Genomic DNA, 20,734 nt, shown 5'->3' with positions numbered 1-20,734 from the left:
TATCATAATAAATGCAGTGCATGATAACACTTTCTTCTGTGTCATGCTTTAGTTCTTCACCCTTGTCGGTGCAGCCAGTGCTGTGTATCTCTAGACACGTGTTTCAGGATAATTGTCCTTCAGTAGAGAGCAACATTTTTTTGGGGGGTGCTGGAGATGCTGCCAAAAGTCTTCTCAGGTCTAGGTACCACTCGCTGGGCGCAGGTGCATCAACCAGAGCTCGTCAGCTCGTTAGCTCGTTAGCTCAAGGGAGCCTTTTCAAATAGGAGGGGGGTGGGCTCACACTGCCTCACACTCCAGCACTTAGTTTTCCCCGATGCGTCATAATAAATGCAGTGCATGATAACACTACCATATTGCAGACTATTACGTACCACATACTGTTTGTTTGGTCTATTTTTGCCTTTCCATTCGTCTTGAACTTGCCAGTACAACATGTCTGAATCAATTGCATCATCTGCTGCATCCTTGGAAGTGGCCTTTGAGGAGGAAAGTTTAGAAACCTACAATGTGAAGGAATTGAAGGCGATCTGCAAAAACCTCAAAGTCCAAATCAGGGGCATCAGCAGAAAAGAGGAGCAACAAAAGGCGCAGAGGGCCTGGGTAGCAGCCAGCCATGCTCAGGAGCTTCTCTGGGAAACTTGTTATGGAGGCTGATGAGCCAATGCCAAGGATGGATGTGTTTCTGGGAGGGCGGGCACCCTGTAAACCAGGTAGCAGTGACTAGTCCCCAGAGGAGCTGGAGGACAGGCGGGAAGCAAGGAGACTTGCTATGGAACTGAAGAAGCTTAAGTTAGCCATGTAGGAGAAAAGAATGATGCAGACCATGAAATCAACATGAAGGAGCTGGATCAGAGGAGTTGAACTGGCTCAGATGGTGGCAGCAATTCGTCAGGGCTGGCAGCCAGACTTGTGCACATTCCAAAGAATGTAGGCAAGGAAAATCATGAAGGGGGATGACATACAAAGTGGTTCTAGGGGTATGAGGTTTCTATTCACATGAATGGGGTCCCTGAAAGGAATTGGGGGGCAGGGCTGTGGCTTCTCTTCCCAGAGGAAGCAAGGGATACTCTGATAGCTGTGGGTAAGGGGCAGAACATCACCTATGCTGATATGATATGGTCATATCAGCATAGGTATGGTCTCATTTCTGAGAAGTATAGGGATCAGTTTAGGTCCAGCAAGAAAACTGATGCCAACACTTGGTTGGAATGTGTAGATTCTTTCTGCAGGTCTCTGGATGGCTGGGTGAAGGGCAGTAATGTAACAGATTTTCATGGACTCTACAATTTGATTGCATGGGAGCTCTTGTCTAGTCTATGTTTTGCAGAGATGTGCCAGCACTTGGTTGATTGTAAGCTAACTGACCCCAGACTAAGCATTGGCGGATTTTGCGGATCCACGATCCGCGGATTTGCGGATTTGCGGATCGTGGATCCGCAACATCGGCGGATTTTGCGGATTTGCGGATCCGCGGATTTGGGCAGGTAGTGAGGCCGGGGAGGCGGTGCTGCTTTCCTGCTGGCGCCGTATAATTATCGGCATTGCCTGTGCTTGGTGCAGATAGTGCCTGCCCTTTGTGAGCTGCGACCTGGCCGGATCGGTGAGGTGGACCCTGCATAGCTGCGCAGCCCCCAACGTTGGTACTCTGAGCACTGTACCGATGCTGACCTGCAAGGCAGGCTTCCCAGCACAGCAATCAACCAAGCCTGTAGGTGGCGGCTGGATGTGGGGGCATGCTGGTCACCGCATGTACTGCTGGGGACTCTCCTCGTTTTGGAGCCCTTGTTGGCAGTGAGTCAGCAATTCGGTCCCCCATCTGAAATCGGAGCTCTCCTGTTCCCCTTGCTCCACCATGGCTGCCTGTGTAAGACCCTACCCCAGCAACGGGTGCCGATGTCCAAACCTACATCCTGGCTGACAGGATACTTTGTCCCTTGTGGGCTCATGTGAGGGGGCGCGGGTGGTCTGCGGGGGCAACCTACTGCATTGAAGGCTTCAGCATAAAAGAAAGGGGAGCCCCCGGGTCATTCTCTGCCCCTCCTCCACCTGCAGGGCGACCGCCGACATCGTGTGCCGCTGCACCTGGGGACTTGAGCTTAGTGAGTCGGCGGTGTGCAGCAAACTAGACCAGAGTACATTTTTATAACAGGGCAGCAATGGTGGCCCCCTCGTTAACCCATTGGCATGGAACATCCTTGCATGAAGGGCTGACACTTCTAGCGTGGTGCTCTGCTACTTAATTCCAATGACTGAGTTTGGGGTTATCATGCTTGGAGCCGGCTGAGGCATTATCCCCCTAATATCGCAGCTATCACCTGGCTACAGTTCTGGTTGGGGCACTTGAGGGGGCACATCAGGTGCCATCACCCTTACTGCGTGGGGAACATCTGCACTATGGGCAAGCTGGATAAAGCCCAATCAAAGCTGAACTTTGAACTGCGCAAATCGAGGCACAGAGAGGAGGCCTCCAAGACGTTAGATTTGGGAAGAAGGCACACCTGCCCAGCCTCGATGACGTGCACGATTGTTTTTGGGCCGATGAATGAGTCACTGAATTTGAGCTGAGGAAGAAAAGAAAGCACACCAGCCTGGCCTGTTGTAACTTTTTTACGATGGCGCCGGCAAGCTGCCAGTGCCATCCTAAAATAGTTACTAAATTAGCTTCAACAGGAAGCTCTAATAGATAAAATCGAGCACCTGCTTTAGTTTATCTATTAGAGCTTCCTGTTGAAGCTAACTTAGTAACTATTTTAGGATGGCGCTGGCAGCTTGCCGGCGCCATCGTAAAATAGTTACAACAGGCCAGGCTTCAACTTTGGCCCCCGGATCCGCCGCACGCGGATTTGCGAATTCTCGGTAAATTCGCGGATCGCGAATTTACCGAAAATTCACAAAATCCGCGAGCGGAACGGATTTTGCGCTCATACTTATTCCAGACTGCATGCTATGGAGGCGGACCGCTGGGTGAGTACCAGGGTCCACAAGAAAGCGTTTGCGGGAGACTCAGCCAAAAATGGACAAGGGCACCAGCAGAAAAGTGAGGTGGACAGGGTAAAGCACAGGAGTTCTCCAAAGGGCCCCAAACTAACACCCAGGGTAAAGTTTCCCATCCCGTAGGAAATAAGAAACAAGGGGTCACTTCAGGAAAGCCTGCTGAGACCGGACCCCAGACATGCTTCATCTGTAAACGGGTGGGTCACACGAGGGTGGACCGTTTAAACGGATTTTTACATATAAATACAGACGTAAAACTTTTTGTTTTTCTCTATATTTATCTATAATAAAAATGGGAAAATACCTACAAAACAAATGCTCCTCCTGCCTCTGTGCTCCTCTGTAAAATCCAAATCAGAGGTGCACAGGGGCGGCCAAAAGAAACGGGAAACTGATGCCCTGAAACTGCTCCAGAGACACAGGAACTAGGAGCGCTGTGTCTGCAGAGACACTCCAGCACCCCTCACAGCGGTATTTCACGCAAGATAATTGTTGGAGCAGTGCAAGCAGCTGATGTCCATTAAGAGGTGTGAAAACGCCTAGGACACCGGCTGCAGCTCCAGCAACCTTTTGTTTTTATTTGTATGGGAGAGTGAAGGAGGCAAAACTAAATTAAGCACAACGAGCTCTTGTAGTATGGCTTGAAGCCTGCTTTGTGTGCATGTTATATTAGCATGACTTGTTAGAAGTTTAAACGCCATTTTACCTTTTGCTGCTTTTTGCGCACGACACTGCATAGCTGTTTTTGTAAGTTAGCCTTCACGAAGGTCTACACATGAGAAAAGGTTTTGTTTTTGACAACTCTAGACTTACACCGTGCCCATAATCTGTACAGTTAGTACTGAAGAAGTCAAGGTTATCAAAACATGGTCGCTGTTTTTCGGCATGTTCGCGTAACGCTTTCTAGACACAACAATTTGGCAGCTGTGAGCCAGGTAAGATTCTGGTGGCTTTATTGTTCACACACTTGGAAGATTGTCGTTTCCAGGGATGCAGAGAGTCTATGCTGATCCAGATGTAATTCACTCTTACTGAGCGGAAAGGTAATGATGTCCTCCAAAACAAGCCCAAGAGACCTTCTTTGGTTTATAATACATAGTTCCTATATAGGGAGGGTGTTAAAACTAGGCACTATAGGACCTGTTTTCACCTGCATTATAATATGCTTTCTCCTTTTTGTGTTTTATGGAATTGTAACCATGCTGACCATATTATTTTTAATCATATGTCTGCTTATGTTGGCTAAGATACAGCATATGAGATCACATCATTAAAATAAATATTTTAACCTTACCGTGTCTCTTCTTCACTCCTGTTGTGGACTGGTACGAGAGTATAACTAAAGAGTGTTCTCACTTCCCACCATTCCTGAGTTTGTACTTAGTCGCATGTTCTAAGTTGTCTAATCGTTGGCTGCTTTGCTATTGGACGAAGAGCTAATGAGACACTTATGCTAGCTGGTTGGGGTTCTCTAGGTACTAAGGTGAGTTTCTGGCACACCACAATTCACTGAGGTCTTGGGTCTCTGTGCACAGTTCTGTGTAGGAACAGAATCCTCACAACACTCTCAATTGGATATTGCTCTTAAATTACCCCAGCTACAAACCGAGTGTAAAATGGAGTGAAGAACAAGTACAATACAAACCGCTTTCAACCTCGAAAACAATGTTACCCATCGGAGCCTATGGGTGCGATGAGTGGCCTTGGTAGGAGAGGGTGGGGATTAGGCGTGGATTTGAGCTATCACTGACAAGCATCCATGGGAGGGGGCAGGGTGAAGAAGTGTCAGTGGGTCTTTGAAGCTGGCACTGCCTGCCCATTCAAAACACATAGGATCCTGAGATCACTTGCAATGCACGGTGAGGCTGCAAAACCTGTAAATACTTAAAATCATGCAGATCCTCCATGCATGAACTTGAAGGCCATGCATTGTAAGAGTCTCCATCTCATCTTGTATTCACAGTGTGATCTCAGCTGTTTAGTAGATGGCTGTACAAATAGTGCCAATATACTGAAGCACACCAGGGCCCAATGCGAGTTGGAAGGTCTGGCAATAAGAAATACCAAAATCTTTGCTAAAATTATTCGAGCAAAAATAGTGGGTAAGGGACAGCGACAACCAATTTATCCCAAAACCGCTTATCAACGTCCAATGGATTGACGTATCCCGTATCCCATATTTGATATATAAACATATATCAACGTATAGATGATTCCACATAATCCTCACACCATGAACTCAATTCTCCTCTCCTTGGTGCATAATATAGTTATCATATGTGTTAGCTCCTCTGCCTTAACTGAAGCAGACAAAGTCTACAACTGCCAGAATGTAGTGATTTGTTTGAAGTAAATATCAAGCCAATGACTGGATAACTGGTGTTCTGCGTACACAGGGCTTTTTGGAAACCCTAGATCTGAATAAAGAAACAGGTAAAAAAAATACTGACTCTGACTCAAGATCCACGCACCTCGTGCAGCACTGATCACCAGAAGAATATATATGAAGCATAAGGAACTGTCTCCCTGAGCCCTCCTATTTCCCATCTCTGATATTGTAGATTACAATGGCCCGTCTGTTCTATCTTTTAAGTATTAACACTAAGAATGATCTTTTCTTCGAGCAGACACTCACTGTGATGGCTGATTAAATGTGAGTAAAAGAGGTAGTAATGCGTTGACATTTTGCAAGACAGATGTGCAAATGAGACCTTATCAAAACCACTAGTTCACGCATCTTTTCTTAGAGGACAGGGACAAAATTCGCTCCCAGTATGTAAAGTGTATTTAGCATAGGCTCCCATTTAAAAAAACAGCTATAGCAACCTAGTGCAAGTGTGCATGTCAATTTAAATAAATTTGGAAAAATAATAGCTTTAGCGTTTTTTTTTTCTTGTGTCAAAATTAAATGTGGATAAATACAGGCAAAATGACCAAAAAATAAATGTGGATAAATACAGGCGGAAATGTTTAAAAAATAAATATCATAAAACCAGGAGCCCTAAATATAAGATTGCATTCTGGTAAAACAAGCTGCTTTACACTTTTTCTGGACTAGGCCTGGAGGCTGCTCTCCTCAGCTACCAATTAGAGAGCTTCTAAGGTTGTCTAAGACCTCTTAAATCACCATAAGGGTTGTCTGGACTGGTGCCAGGTACCCACTTACATTAGTGGACATCATATACCAGGCCAGCTTCTCACACCCGCCAATGGAGAACAGCAGCCAAGAGTTTCCTCTTTCAAATCTTCGAGGAGGATAAACGTGCGAGTACGAATGACAAAATGAGTTGAAACAAGGATGTTTCTATGATAACATAGAAACCAGGAAATTCTGTGCAAAACGTACCCTTTCCAGACTGCTAACCAGCTGACGATCCTTCTGCATCCAGAAAATTCAGTTCATTTGAGGGACATGGAAGCTCTTTTGTGTATTGTTCACCCGAAGTACATACTAGCGTGCGTGCGCCAGGAACATGCAAGGGATCATGGGAGTTGTAGGCTCCTCGCAATTTCTGCACGGCAAGGGTTTCTAATGCTGTTTCTGTTGATCTGATGGGATAACCAGGACCCGTTTCTGACAGTGTTCAATGGCGTTTTGTGTTTACAAGCTGATGCGCTGTGACAGTTTTAGAATTATTAATCTCTAGAATGTGCAAGCAAGAAAAATCATTGAATCAGTTAAGCAGTACCTGTAGCCTCTCTGAGTTTTTGACAATAACAGGGTGTTGTCCGCGAATAGGAGCATCACAATCTTTTCTCTCCCCAGCATAGGTGTGCCTGCTGGCACCTGCTGTAAAAACTGTTCAACATTATTCATATAGAACGAAAAGAGTGTGCGAGCCAGCACACACACTTGGCGGATATCCCTGCTAACGTCAATTGAATCAGTGAGTTGGCCTTGGTCACCACAGCATACTTTGGCAAAATGTGCCTCATGGAGACGAATAACTAAGGATAAGATCACTGGTGGCAACCCCATATCTATTAGTACTTGCTACACTTTCTGTCTGGGGTCAAGGTCAAAGGCAGTTTTTAAATCGATGAAAGTTACATATAAACTCCACCGGCCAATGACCACAGTCTGCCAGAAAAGAAGGAGAAAGTGGAACACCTGGTCTATTGTTCCCATCTTATCTCTAAAGCCGGTTTGAAAGGGAGTTAAGATGTTGTTTTCACCAATCCAGTCCTGTATCCTGACCAAGAGGGCTTAGCATAGCACTTTTTATATAGAATCAATGAGGCGAATGGGTCTATAGTTACTGTGCAATGACCTATCACCTTTTTGTGGATAGGAATCACCTTGGCTCCCTTCCATGACAGAATAATTGGGGCACTCCTTGCAATGGCATTGGACAGGGTCAGAGTATAAGCCAACCAGTTTTTGCTGCCTTGTAGGGACAGATCACCATGGATGCCATCGGGGCCTGGAGCCTTAGCTTGTGCAATTTAATTAGTATAGGACTGTATTTCACTCCTCATAAAGAGATCCTTAGAATAAGTAAGGGGTAATTGTAGCTGAGTTGTTACCAGGTCAAGAAGGCTCGGTCCTGCAAACAAAAACTTAAAATGATCATCCCAAGCAGATATTGGGATGTTATTCGTTGGCTGGGCGATCTCTTAGCATCTCTGCTTGTCACTAGGAGCCAGAACATTTTTTAATCTTTACAGGCACATGTCTCCCCTATAAGCCTCCAATTATTCTCACTCCCCTCCCTTTTTGCCCTATCTTGGGCTTTTTGATATGACCTTCTCAGGTCTCCTACTAGGTCAGTGTTTTTGGACCTGAGTGGTGACGATGGTTGTTGTTTTAGCTGCCTGCACTTACAGTTGAACCATGCAGTTTGCTGAGTTACCCTAGAACTAGACTTCGGATGGGGTAAGGGATCAACAAAATGAGAGGCCAACTATTTGAAGAAATGGGAGTGGCTGTGTGTACTGCAATCCAGCTCTCCTGGGTGCTCAAGCAGGGCTGTAAAGTCTATCATATACCCAGTCAGTTCTTTTAATTCACTGGAGCTTGTCCTTATCCAGGATCACCTTTCGCCACTTAAGGAGGCGATTGTCATTCATTGGATAGAGCTCTGTTGTAGTTAGATGGGCTCTACACCTGCTACAGGGCTCACCCCAAGGTGACATTTGGCTCAAGCATGGAGGGTTGTGTTTACTGGCAACACTTGTGCCCACTTTCATGTTTATTAACAACATCCATAACCTCAGATCTAAAATAAAGTAATCAATGCTGCTTATACCCTTAGATGTATTGATAGTATTGGCACCTAGTTTGTCTTACTTGGTCCACCTCTTTTGAGGCCCTCAGCCAAAACTCCAGAACTCTGGCATTCAATTGTAGTGCCACTTTTGGACAGGGGGTAGGTCAAGTTGGGAACCAGCTAGAGATCATATTTCTCCCTTACCTCACAGGTATCATCCCACACCAAAGATTTGTACAGCACATTGTAATCACCCGCTAAAATCAGGGGGTGCGGGAGGCGCCCTGGTTTGCCACGACTAGCGGGCAGTGATATGTTACATAGTTTGGCATGTCTAGTGGATTTGTGCTCCAGGTTTCCTGGAGGGTACAGATATCAAAGGCTTTCATGAATTTAAGCCAGTGCAGGAGTAACATCTTCGGCCTTACCCCAGTGAGGTTCTACAACCCCATCTGGAGCTTACACATATCCTTGAGCAAGGGAGCCTTAGGAGAGTTGGATCTTAAAGCTAGGGTGTGTACATGTGCTTGGTGAAGGCAAGGAGTAGTGAGTATTACTCCCACAGGGGACTCTACTCTAAATGTGAATGCCCCCCTGGTTTCTAAGTCTTCTTGGCCTAGGGTAACTTCACTGCTGCCTCCTGTTGGTATTAAAGAGGCTAGCTGACTCGCCAAAGCTGGGTGAGTATCACACCAATACAGTCAGGGCCGGACTGGGAACCAAAACCGTCCCCCGCAAAGTGCTCGCCGCCCCCCCTCCCCACTCGGGGGGGGGGAGTTATAGGTGCCACCAAGCTCTTTGCCGGGCCGGTTTTCGGCCGATTTTGGTACAGGGCCGATCTTGCAGCTATGCTGCAAAAACGGCCCTGTAACAAAAAAACTGGCCCCCACCCGTGTGGCGCACCAGGGGATTGCCCGATGCCCGCTATGGCCAGTCCGGGCCTAAATACAGTCAATTATTTGTGGCTAAAGTCGAATCTTGGCCAAGGTGAGGAGCAATGGGGAGGTAACTAATTGTTCAGGGCCAATTAGGAAGGTGGTACTTAAGTTGGATTCTTGTTCTTGCAGTGCAACTAGACTACGGACCAAACTACGATCTGCCAGGGATAGTTCTATACAATCCCTAGGGCTATTAGGGAAGGCATGCATTCTAGCTCGCACAATATCATCCCTGATCACAGACCTACGACCTCTCACATGCCTAATCCAGTGGATTGCTATATTCCTAAGAGAGTCCTCACCTTCACACCTCTGATAAGTGAGATTTTTCGGGTCGTTGATCGCATACATTTTGTTGCTAACTTGGGGGAATTGGCTCACCTCTCTCATTGGATACTGTCTAAGGTTACTCCTGGGCAAGGGTTCCCTACTGTAAGGTCTTTTATGATATTCAGGAAGGCCCTTAGGTATATGCGGTAGCTCCACCGGCTTCGTCAGTGGATCACTGGAAGTATCTATTTCTGCAAAGCTGCGATTTGAACTTTCAGTGCTAGCTCTTGGAGGAAGCTGGCGAGGCCCTACAGGGACCGCAGGTATATCCTTGCCAAAGGGACTACCAAACGGTGGGCCAGGAGATTTAATTGAGGGTTAGCACTCCCATCTATTGCAATAAGAAGGTTAACCTGACCTTTGAGTTCACCTATTATAGCGTTCAAAGCCTTAATTTCTGTTCTTAGGACATTAACGATCGTAAGGACATCAATGTCAAGCTTAAATTGCCCCTTAGGTGGTCTTTGATCAACCCCCACATCCACTCCCTCCCTATCCTCCCCAACTTGTGAGTTATCTACCATAGCTGAAAGTGGTGCAACTCTTTTGCTGCAGGTGAGGCCTAAACTAGGGGAGCCTTGGGTCAGCAAGGTAGCGGGACTTGCTGGATTAATCACCTTGGTGTTGGTTCATTTTGGAGAATCAAACCTAAGATTTTGTGCATTGCGCTTCCTAAATATGTGGGGAATACGTTTAGGCATTCTAGAGGTTGCTGGTAATGTGCGAGTCTTGGGGTTGAGGTGGGCAGTGGACTTTGGCGGGTTTAAGATTTCAACACATTCAACTAAAAGGTTATCTATTCTATCGAGTACACAGTTCCCCCATGTGTGCTTCAAGGTCTTTTTTAGCCATTTTGTTTTGGCGCGCACTTTTCCAGAAACACCCCCTGCAACTTTTCTTTTCCCCATGTCCGGCTCGGTGAGAATACCAAGAGGACAGATCTTAGGGGGGTGCGGCTAAGCCCAGCCTCTTCTGGGCTTTGATGGGCGCGGACAGGCAGGGATTTTCAGGGGGCTCCATGGGTGGGCCCCATCCCCAGATGCGGAGGGCCAGGGGGAAATGGGGCCTGTTAAGGGGCCCCCAAAGTTGCTTTCCGGCAGCCTTTCCATGTTGGAAAGCCCAACATGGAAAGGCTGTAGGAAACTGGCATCTTAATTCCTTCGGCGGAAATGCCATCCATAACGGATTAGGAGGGGCTGTTGATCCAACCAATGAGCTCCACGAGCCCATCAGAAGGCGTCGGTTGGTCCCTTCGAGTGCTGCCTCCGACCGCACGCATCAAATGCATCAGTCAGGCCACAGCAGTAGTTGTGGTTCGGACCGCAACGTCCGAACCGAATCGTAACGAGGCCCTATGTGTTCTAATACTTCATGCTTCAGAATTTGGGAAACATTCCTGCCTGCACCCTGATGACAATGCAGGTAATTAACTGAAAGACAAGTCAGAGGTCATGTGTTTCCTATAAGTGGCTATATTCATATTATATATGGAGCAAAGGTTTAGTCTATTAGAGAAAACAAGTGGTTTTTGCACAGCAGATATGCTGAACTTGCATACTTGTAGGTGCTCTCATATGTGATAAGGAAGAAAATGGGGGGCTCAGTGAATTAATTTATTTGCCTAGGATCTCATAATTTATAATCAGTTTCTGGGTTAAGAGCATTATAATTAGTTTGAATAGATTATTTAGGTCATTAGACCTGAAGGTCTCGTAACATTTTGATGATTTTTCGAAGCCTGCTACTGAAGGAAGCAGACAAAAACTGTCACTAATTTAAGTTTACCCAGGATGCCCAATCGCTTGGAGGGGTTATTAAGGCCTCAAACATTATTTGAGTGTTCAGTGTTCTATGGTTAATGTCCATAGTGTAATAGTTGTGTGACATGTCACGCTACCTTGTCATAAAACTCTGGGTAAGATGGAAGTGCGAAGCAGCAAGTAGTTTCCGGTGTTTAACTTCCCCTCTAGTACTAGGTTTCCCTAAATGTAAAACAATGACCAAGAATGCCCAACAGTGGGCCAAACAAAATGGGTAACTGATAACAAACATGCATACGGACACTTGAGTGATGAAGGGTGGGTACTCTCCAGTGCCTACAAAAGCACATTTAGACTGAGTGAATGGTTTCAAAGATGATGGAAGTGATCCAGACCTCCCACCCAGCCTCTGAAGGAAAGCAAGGTTCCAATCTTCAGTTGGTTCCAAAGCAGGACAGGTACAACTCTGCCTAAGTGCAAAACAACACAGATTACTCTGCCTGGCCTGCTTTGTGCTGTTTGCCCTCATCATTCGAGTGCCAGAGATGTTCATGAAAACATAATTAACAAAAAAGTCCTGATCATCACATTTGATCCAAAACTTGATAGTCCACACAATGTTGTCATTGTTTTTTCTTTATTTCAGAGCTTCATATGTATCCAGCACAAACACAACACAAACTTGTAACCAACAGATGTTTCATCTTGCTGTACCTCAACCGATTACTTTATTAGGGCCTAGCAAAATTGATACTGGTAAGTCTTCCATCAAAAAGTAGTGTGTATCCTTTGTTCCTAAGTACAGATAATATCTAGAATCCACCATATATTATTCTCAAAACTCAGATTGTTAGTCCATGACCATATCTGTGGTCCAGGTCCAAATAACCAAATTGTTTCTCAATATATTTCTAGTGAAGTGGCAAAGTGGGTCCCGTCCGTGCAGTTTTGGATTGTTGGAAGACTTACCTGGATTAATTTTGTTAGGCCCTAATAAAGTCATCGTTTGAGTTACTGTAAGACTAAACACATGTTGGCTACAAGCTTGTGTTGGTTTGTCAATGGAAACATAAGAAGCTCTGAAATAAAGAAAAAACAACAACAACATTGTGTGGACTATCAAGTTTTGAATCAATTTTGTTGCTCAGGACTGTTTTGTTAATTATGCTTTGGGAACTTTTTATCCTCAGATTTGGAAGAGTTTAAGAGGCCCCTTCCGGTTCTTGGAGCACCCCTATGAATATATCACTTGCAACACTATAACACGGGGTTTTGTGCAGCTTTTACCCTGCCAATTTCTCTGGTCTTATGTTCTAAAAGCAGAGCTTTGTTATTTTTGGATTTCCGTGGAGCTTGAGCAGTGTCTTCCTGATTGCCAGTATACAGTCTGTCATCCCTGATCAAGGACTCGAGGACCTCCTGAATTCATCAGGGTTCAGTCTTTGCTTCCTCCACTGATAAGCTTAAAATTTGTTTAGCGTCTTAAGAGGAGACTGTGCTGTATGTTTGACAATCCCATGAGAAGATGAAGCAATATAAGTGGTCCCATTGTATTTAGTGTCATGCGAGGTGTGAAAGTCTGTGGTGGGTTTAACGATGAGCCATTTTGCGAGGGTATGGCTTGCATCAGGTGGTGTTTGGGGCACTATACCCACCAAATAAATACATTTTTGCCTTGACAGTTGGGTCTGGGGGTTCTGAGTTGAGTCTGCTATCTCTATGTTGGTTTTTCACATTGTGAGTCAAGAATGAAAGACTAAACAGTGACAGTTGATGTGAAAAGGATAGAGAATCAGAAGTTCCCATCTGGTGACTGAATTTCAAAATGTGAAACCAGATAACCTGGAATTAATACTGGCTTTCCTGCTTGTGTGATCCTAAGTGAATATTTTATTTCAAAGTCTCTTTTATCTTTATTATCACATATAATGTGGAGCTCTGCCACATGCACCAATTTGATATCTCTAATACAAAGGCTTTTTGTAGCAGAGAAGTAGGGTGTGTTCAGTAAAAATACATTTAAAATAGGTGATCCCAGGGTATGGTCTCCAGGCAGTTGTGATGTACATGAGCATAGTCATGACTTCCCAAGGTGAACTACCAGGCGCAGGTGGCGCGGGCAGGGGAGCAGTTTCAGCTGGGATGTTTGGGAAGGAGGGGAGACATTCCTCAAATGCATTCTTGGTTTAGTTGTTGTGTCTAGGCACCCTGAATATGTAATATCTATGTCTGGTTTTCTCATGTCACTACAAGGTTTTAATTTGTTATTTTTTTTTATCGTGATCTTAAATATATAGTGACTGGGTTACCAGAAAAGTTGTAAATCTGCAACCATGGAAGGACTCCTTGAATGGTGCAAATCTATTACTTTTTAGAATTCACAAACATTAGCAGTAGTCGGCCTATAAAGCTACTCCAATATCTAGCTTCTTGGCATGCTAATGGCAAACATCCAAAGGTTATAGGATGAATGCTTGCAAATAGTCTAACCAGTGGCAATTGCTCGGGTAGCATTAGCATTCCAACTTATATCTTTTTGCCCACTTTGCCACTCTAGACAGAGGCCCACCTAATGCAAATTAGTATGGACCCTGTTCATTATGAAAATAGTCCATCCTAAATCATGCTTTTCCCACCCCTCCACCCCACTGCTTTTATTTGGGAAGTTTGAGGTTCACTCCCCCGAATTTGACTGATTAAGCTGTACTCTTGGAGAGTTTGGTGAATGAAAGGTCCTGAAAGAGGAACAGCTGCACGCCATTGAAGGAGATAAGGCCCCCTTCTCAGGTTTTGTTAATGATGGCCTCCTTGTCAGTGAAGCAGCATATGCAAGTGAGCCCATCCGGCTCTATGGAGAAGTAGAATCCCGTGTGCTCTTTCCATTAGAATGGGCTCACCATCGCTTGTCTCGAGGCCTGTATTGAAGAAGTCCTTAAGGTACTTTGGGAGGGCAGCATCTGAGACATGGGCTGATATGCCTTGCATAATGATTTTGTTATGGTATAAACTGTTCTCAAGGTCTTCACACTTGGCTTGTAAAATATTGTGCTTATCTTTGAGCTGCAGGAGGCGTTGTTGCATGGCTTCAGTTCCTTCACTTTGCCTATCGATGGAGGCTTCTGTTTGGGCCACTCTTTCTCCAGGGCCATCAACATATCATGACAGAGCACACAGATCCTGTTGTAGATCTGTTTTGGCACCTTTAAGGTTGTCTCTATCCATAAACACCAATTTTTCATCCATAGTGAATAAATACTTGGCAACCAAACATCAAGGCTGTCATGTTTTATTAGTTACTCCTGACATACATCAATAGATTCTGTCTTGCATGACTATTGCCGTCTCATATGGTGGATACCCACAGTATGCCAAGAATTGTCATCATAATGCTAGGGCCAGCATTCTTCTAAGGGTGGGCATACAGTAGCTTCTCAAGTAGCAGCTGCAGCACCAAAGCCTTCTGAGATGGAGACAGGAATGCCAGCAGCACCATGATGAAGTGATGTACAATATCTTATGCAGTTAATAGCAGGACTGAACCTAGAGTTGGGTGGGATACATCAATCTTTGGGTCCGGACTGGCTTTACTCCCTGTCAGCAGTCAGCTACTTCTGGGTGTTCTACATATGTGAACAACACTGAGCTTCTGCTCCTGGGAAGTGTTTCCTTATGCAGGGATAGGCACTCTCCTTCCCTTACTGAGCAGGCAGGCAAACAGGCAGGCTTCAGGGTGGACCCTCGGCGTCTACAACAAGTTTCAAACTTCAGGCAATGTCCCCTCACTTCTGGGAGACTCTTATGCAGACAGTCGTGTAGCTGATACCGCTCTGATACCTCCCTTGGTGAGACAATTAGGCAACAGCACTAGGATCTATTCCAGTATTGTCAGGGGTGGTGTGGTGATGACATGGGACTGGGCTGGTGACACACTGTCTAGCATCTGGGAGAATGTGTAGGCTAGGTATCTAGGTACAGCAGGTCATAAGGAAACAAAAACATTGAAACCTAATTTTTCCCACATAATAGAGCTGGTGCACACAGAAAATCTGTACGCTGGATTTTAGGTTTCATATTTTCATGTCTTCTTAAACCAACATCTTGCACTCAAATCACTTGGTAGACCAACAGAACAGGGGATAGCATACACACAGGACACATGTATGAGATTACCGGATGATCTGTCACCACCCTGCCACATAGTTACAAACCTCCCTGAACATCTTCAGGAAGACACTCAAGACCTGACTCTTCTACTGAACTGTGCTGCTTACCCACCCGCCCCCTAGTGCTTTGAGACCCTCATAGGTGAGAAGTGTGCTTACAATTCCTCTGACTGACTGATTTCAATTGTAGTGACCTGCGAGCCCTAGGCCCTCCCATCCCTCAGGACACTTTGAGGACTAGGATTCCCCTGGGGGACTTCAACCAGCAGCTCAAGATTGGATCTAGCATCCACCTATCCTACAAATGACAGCCTGTCAGTCAAACCCATCAACTTTTGATCTGTGCCCTCTGGCTGACTTATTCTGCTCATGCAAACCATCACTCAACCTGCCCATTGATATTTCAGGCTAACTCTCTAGTCCATGTGGACCGTTTTATGCACATTCTCAACTATGATATTAGTTCACAATTCTTGTTTGCAGTATTTTTCTAGTTTTTAGGTTTCGCCTGGCGTCCACTGCGCAGCAGTGTTCGTGCAGGCGAAATCTTTTGAGTTTCAGTATGGGGCTTTAACCCGCCTCTCTGTTCCATTGGCTAGCTCCATAAATGGAGGCTAGCCATTGGAACAGAGATGCGTCAGTCATTGTCCGAGCAGATTTGTGGGCGTTCCGGCGATTTTTTTTGCCCTCCGTCCCTTTAACAACGTCATTGCGGCGGTGGGCGGATGTTTTTTTTTCGTCATGTTTTGGTCTTTTTCGAAGTGTCTTTTGCCGGAGTGGGCTGCGCGATTGTCGTCTCCGTGGCTTCTTTTCGTCTTGTTTTTTTGTTGTCATCTTTGTTTTCCGTCTTTGCGTGGCTCGTTGTTGTCGTGTCTGTTTTCCGTCTTTGCCTGGTATGTATGCTCCTGTTTTTGCATTTAAGGTAAACTCGTGGCTGTCGTCTTTGTTTTCCGTCTTGTGTGCGTGAGCTCCTCACCCACCTCCCCTCTCGTTCCTTGTGTGCGTGCGCTCCTCACCCCCTCCCCCCTCATTGCTTGTGTGCGTGAGCTCCTCACCCCCCATCTCGTTGCTTGTGTGCGTGAGCTCCTCACCCCCCCCTCGTTGCTTGTGTGCCTTTAAGATCTAAACCCAATGGAACCCCTGTCACACAAGTTTATTGAACATAAACGCCATCTGCCCTAGTTACATCTGATTACCTAGTTCATGCTCGTTGTAAATTTAATCTATTTTTATGAGGATGTGGATTGAACAACAATACTGATCGTGGAGCATCAAGTATATTAGTTTAATCAGATATAGGGGTGCTTGTTACTAAGAAAACTGCATCCTTTTCAGCACAGGTCAGCCTAGTGAAGGTAGGTAAAGTCTGTGAGAAAAGTGAAATTGTTAAAAGCGCTGTGGTTGTTGGTTAAGTGCCATTGTCTTTTGTTTTTGTTGCTGAAGATGCATGGCGGAAAAAACTGCTTCATTTCGAAGTGGTCATGGTGATAATTACTTCCCGTTTTTTAATTGAAAGTAATGGGTTTGCTGCTTTAGGGCCCGGCTACCGTTCTAACTTGCTGCGCGTATACTTTAAATCCGTGATACTCAATGTACGGCCCATGGGGCCGCTTGCGTCCAACTTGACCTTTACATGCGGCCCCTCCTTGTAAACAGCAGCAGTGTGTGGGGCTCGCAGTGTGTGGGGGGACTCGCAGTGTGTGGGGGGACTCGCAGTGTGTGGGGGGGCTCGCAGTGTGTGGGGCTTGCAGTGTGCGTGAGCTCCTCACCCCCCTCCCCCCTCGTTGCTAATGTGCGTGCACTCCTCACCCCCTCCCCCCTGGTTGCTTGTGTGCGTGAGCTCCTCCCCCCTCCCCCCTGGTTGTTTGTGTGCGTGAGCTCCTCACCCCCTCCCCCCTCGTTATTTGTGTGCGTGAGATCCTCATCCTCCCCCATTGCTAATGTGCGTGCGCTCCTCACCCCCCTCCCCCCTGGTTGCTTGTGTGCGTGAGCTCCTCACCTCCTCCCCCCTTGTTGCTTGTGTGTGTGAGCTCCTCACCCTCCCCCCCTCGTTGCTTGTGTGCGTGAGCTCCTCACCCCCCTCCCCCCTCATTCCTTGTGTGCGTGCGCGCCTCCCCCCTCGTTGCATGTGTGTGTGAGCTCCTCACCCCCTCTCCCCTCGTTGCTTGTGCGTGTGAGCTCCTCACCCCCCCTCGTTGCTTGTGTGTGTGAGCTCCTCATACCTGCCCCCTCGTTACTTGTGTGCGCGAGCTCCTCACCCCCCTCCCCCCTCGTTGCTAATGTGCGTGAGCTCCTCACCCCCTCCCCCCTGGTTGCTTGTGTGTGAGCTCCTCACCCCCTCCCCCTCGTTACTTGTGTGCGTGAGCTCCTCACCCCCCCTCGTTGCTTGTGTGCGTGCACTCATCACCCCCCTCCCCCCCTAGTTGCTTGTGTGCGTGAGCTCCTCACCCCCCCCCCCCCCCCCCCTATTGCTTGTTTTGCACATCTTTCCAGAGTGAGGCCAGTAGAAATAATTAATTTTGATTTTATGGGCAATCCCAAGGGGCAGGGAAATTAACATTGTGAGCGAGCCAAAGCTCAAGTGAACCCTGTCGTGGCATCAGTAGAATTCGTGGCTTAGAAATCTATTCTCTTTGAGTCGTCTCTACGATTGCTTAATCTGCTTGTGAGTGTGAACCCTGTAAAATCTACTAGACATCCATGGCCAATCATTAGTTTAGTGGAAGAAAAGAGGCCACTATGGTCTCTTCCTAGCTCTAAACGATCTCAAGGACAAAAGAGGAGAAAACGGCGAGGTTTCGCTGATGAATAGATTCTTACAAATATCTTTGTTTGTGTTCATTGGAAAACCTTTACAATATTGCACGCATATTAATGCAATAGAAGTGTATAGAGAGGCTGGTTTTAAGTCAATATGTTAAGAAAGGCCTTTAAGATCTAAAACCAATGCAACCCCTGTCTCACAAGTTTATTGAACATAAACGCCATCCGCCCTAGTTACATCTGATTACCTAGTTCATGCTCGTTGTAAATGTAATCTATTTTTATGAGGATGTGGATTGAACAACAATACTGATCGTGGAGCATCAAGTATATTAGTTTAATCAGATGTAGGGGTGCTTGTTACTAACAAAACTGCATCCTTTTCAGCACAGGTCAGCCTAGTGGAGGTAGGTAAAGTCTGTGAGAAAAGTGAAATTGTTAAAAGCGCGGTGGTTGTTGGTTAAGTGCCATTGTCTTTTGTTTTTGTTGCTGAAGATGCATGGCGGAAAAAACTGCTTCATTTCGAAGTGGTCACGGTGATAATTACTTCCCGTTTTTTAATTGAAAGTAATGGGTTTGCTGCTTTAGGGCCCGGCTACCGTTCTAACTTGCTGCGAGTATACTTTAAATCCGTGATACTCAATGTACGGCCCATGGGGCCGCTTGCGTCCAACTTGACCTTTACATGCGGCCCCTCCTTGTAAACAGCAGCAGTGTGTGGGGCTCGCAGTGTATGGGGGGGCTTGCAGTGTGTGGGGGGGCTCGCAGTGTGTGGGGGGCTCTGTGTGTGTGGGGGGACTCGCAGTGTGTGGGGGGGCTCGCAGTGTGTGGGGGGCTCTGTGTGGGGGGGCTCGCAGTGTGTGGTGGGGGGCTCGCAGTGTGTGGGGGGGCTCACAGTGTGTGGGGGGTATGTGTGGGTGTGTGGGGGGGCTCTGTGTGGGTGTGTGGGAGGGGCTCTGTGTGGGGGGCTCTGTGTGGGGGTCTCTGTGTGGGTGTGTGTGTGGGGGGGGCTCTGTGTGTGTGGGGGGGCTCTGTGTGTGGGGGCTCTGTGTGTGTGGGGGGCTCTGTGTGGGTGTGTGTGTGGGGGGCTCTGTGTGTGTGTGGGGAGGGCTCTGTGTGGGGGGTTCTCTGTGGGTGTGTGTGTATGGCATTTGCGAGAGATTACGCTATTGACATTGTAAATGACAATGCCATTTATTTATCTGTTTTCAAAACCAAGACATAAATAAAAATGTTGTCATTTACAATGCCAATAGCTCTAACTTTTGCAAAGGCGAAACCGTTGCATTGTAAATGCTTGTTGATTTCAGTTGTAGTGCAATTGCTGGTGCAAACTTACCAAAGTTTTTATTTAAGTTAGGATTTTCAGTCTTTCTTTAAATCTACTCTCAGCTATTCTAACTATCTGTCACTCATGGCTTTCTAGCCTCCCTGCTGTTGATGTATCGGAGCATTCAGCCCCCTCATCCATCTAGCAATTTTACTCATTTGTTACCCTGTCTTTCCTCAGCTCTTGCACTGTTTCTTTGTCTCACTCAAACAGACTGCAAATGGAACTAACAGTATGTTGTTAAAAAACTGCAAAGCAATATGTTCCCTATGTGTTCTTATTGTTCATCCATTTTCTCCATTACAGATGGGATATGTTATGAAAACCCAGCAGGACTGTCCAAAGTGGTAAAAGATTACAAAGTTGCATATGGTACGTAATATTTGTGTCTAAAGTAGCGCATTGTAAATCCTCCATGTTCCTGTCAAAGACTAGACACCCCAGTAGTACTTAAACATGAGACACCCTAGTAGTGATTGAATTGAGACTGAGGTGTGCTATCAAGGCATCTCCTATATGTTGGACTGGTTAATAAATACCCCTAAACACCCTTTGACCCGCAGCTTTTGCAGGTGAATTTATGTCCAGGCAGGACACTTGAGAAAGGGTCTGTAAACGAGTGTGACATGTGGTGAAATTTCTATGACATGGAACATGCCACAGGTGCTTTGGTAGATGCATTAAAATTTAAAGGGCACATCAACGGTTGTACGATTGTTGTGATCTCTGTATAGATGGCGAAGAAATCATATTCAATAACATTTTTATTTCTCAAGTTAATGTGAGACTCCTGTTATTTCTTCATAGCCATGCTGGTAAAATGGTGTTCGCTACGTAATGCAGAAATGTTAGACACAAAGGCAAAGAAATGGGAATCAAAGCATAATTTGCCCGCACTAGTCTTAAAGTCCCTATCGGTATTAGTGAAGAAAAAGGTGCAAACAACGGGCTGGAATCACAATTCCCTATACTTCCTTGAATTAGAAGCTGATTCAAAGAACCTAGCATTCATCAATATACAGACACATGATGGCCCGGTCTTTGATAGGGAGCAGTGTCCCGGATGCAGTAGTTCCGGTCCCGCAATAGAGGTCCTCGATCGTGTCCGGTTCACATGGTTCGCCAAGGTACCTGCTCCCTATCAAAGACTCTTTACCTGCTAAATACTATGTTCAATGCATGAGGAAATGCACTAAACTAAGATTCAAAAATTACCAGTTGCGCACATATGAAAGATTACCAA

General features: G+C 46.1%; 1 protein-coding gene across 6 annotated transcripts in view; it reads left to right on the top strand.

Annotated features, from left to right (window-relative positions):
* The window catches only part of LOC144766801 (uncharacterized), a 1,464,990-nt gene that overhangs the window by 1,104,427 nt on the left and 339,829 nt on the right, over nt 1-20,734 (top strand). For all 6 annotated transcript variants that reach the window (XM_078650533.1, XM_078650530.1, XM_078650529.1 and 3 more), the window contains one exon: nt 19,798-19,863. In XM_078650533.1, coding sequence (XP_078506659.1) covers nt 19,798-19,863 — 66 coding nt within the window. The remainder of the gene's footprint in view (nt 1-19,797; nt 19,864-20,734) is intronic.

This window comes from Lissotriton helveticus, chromosome 7 (assembly GCF_964261635.1).
Source record: "Lissotriton helveticus chromosome 7, aLisHel1.1, whole genome shotgun sequence".
Taxonomy (NCBI): Eukaryota; Metazoa; Chordata; class Amphibia; order Caudata; family Salamandridae; genus Lissotriton; species Lissotriton helveticus.
Note: the sequence above shows the minus strand (reverse complement) of the source record. Positions and strands in the feature narration are given on the sequence as shown.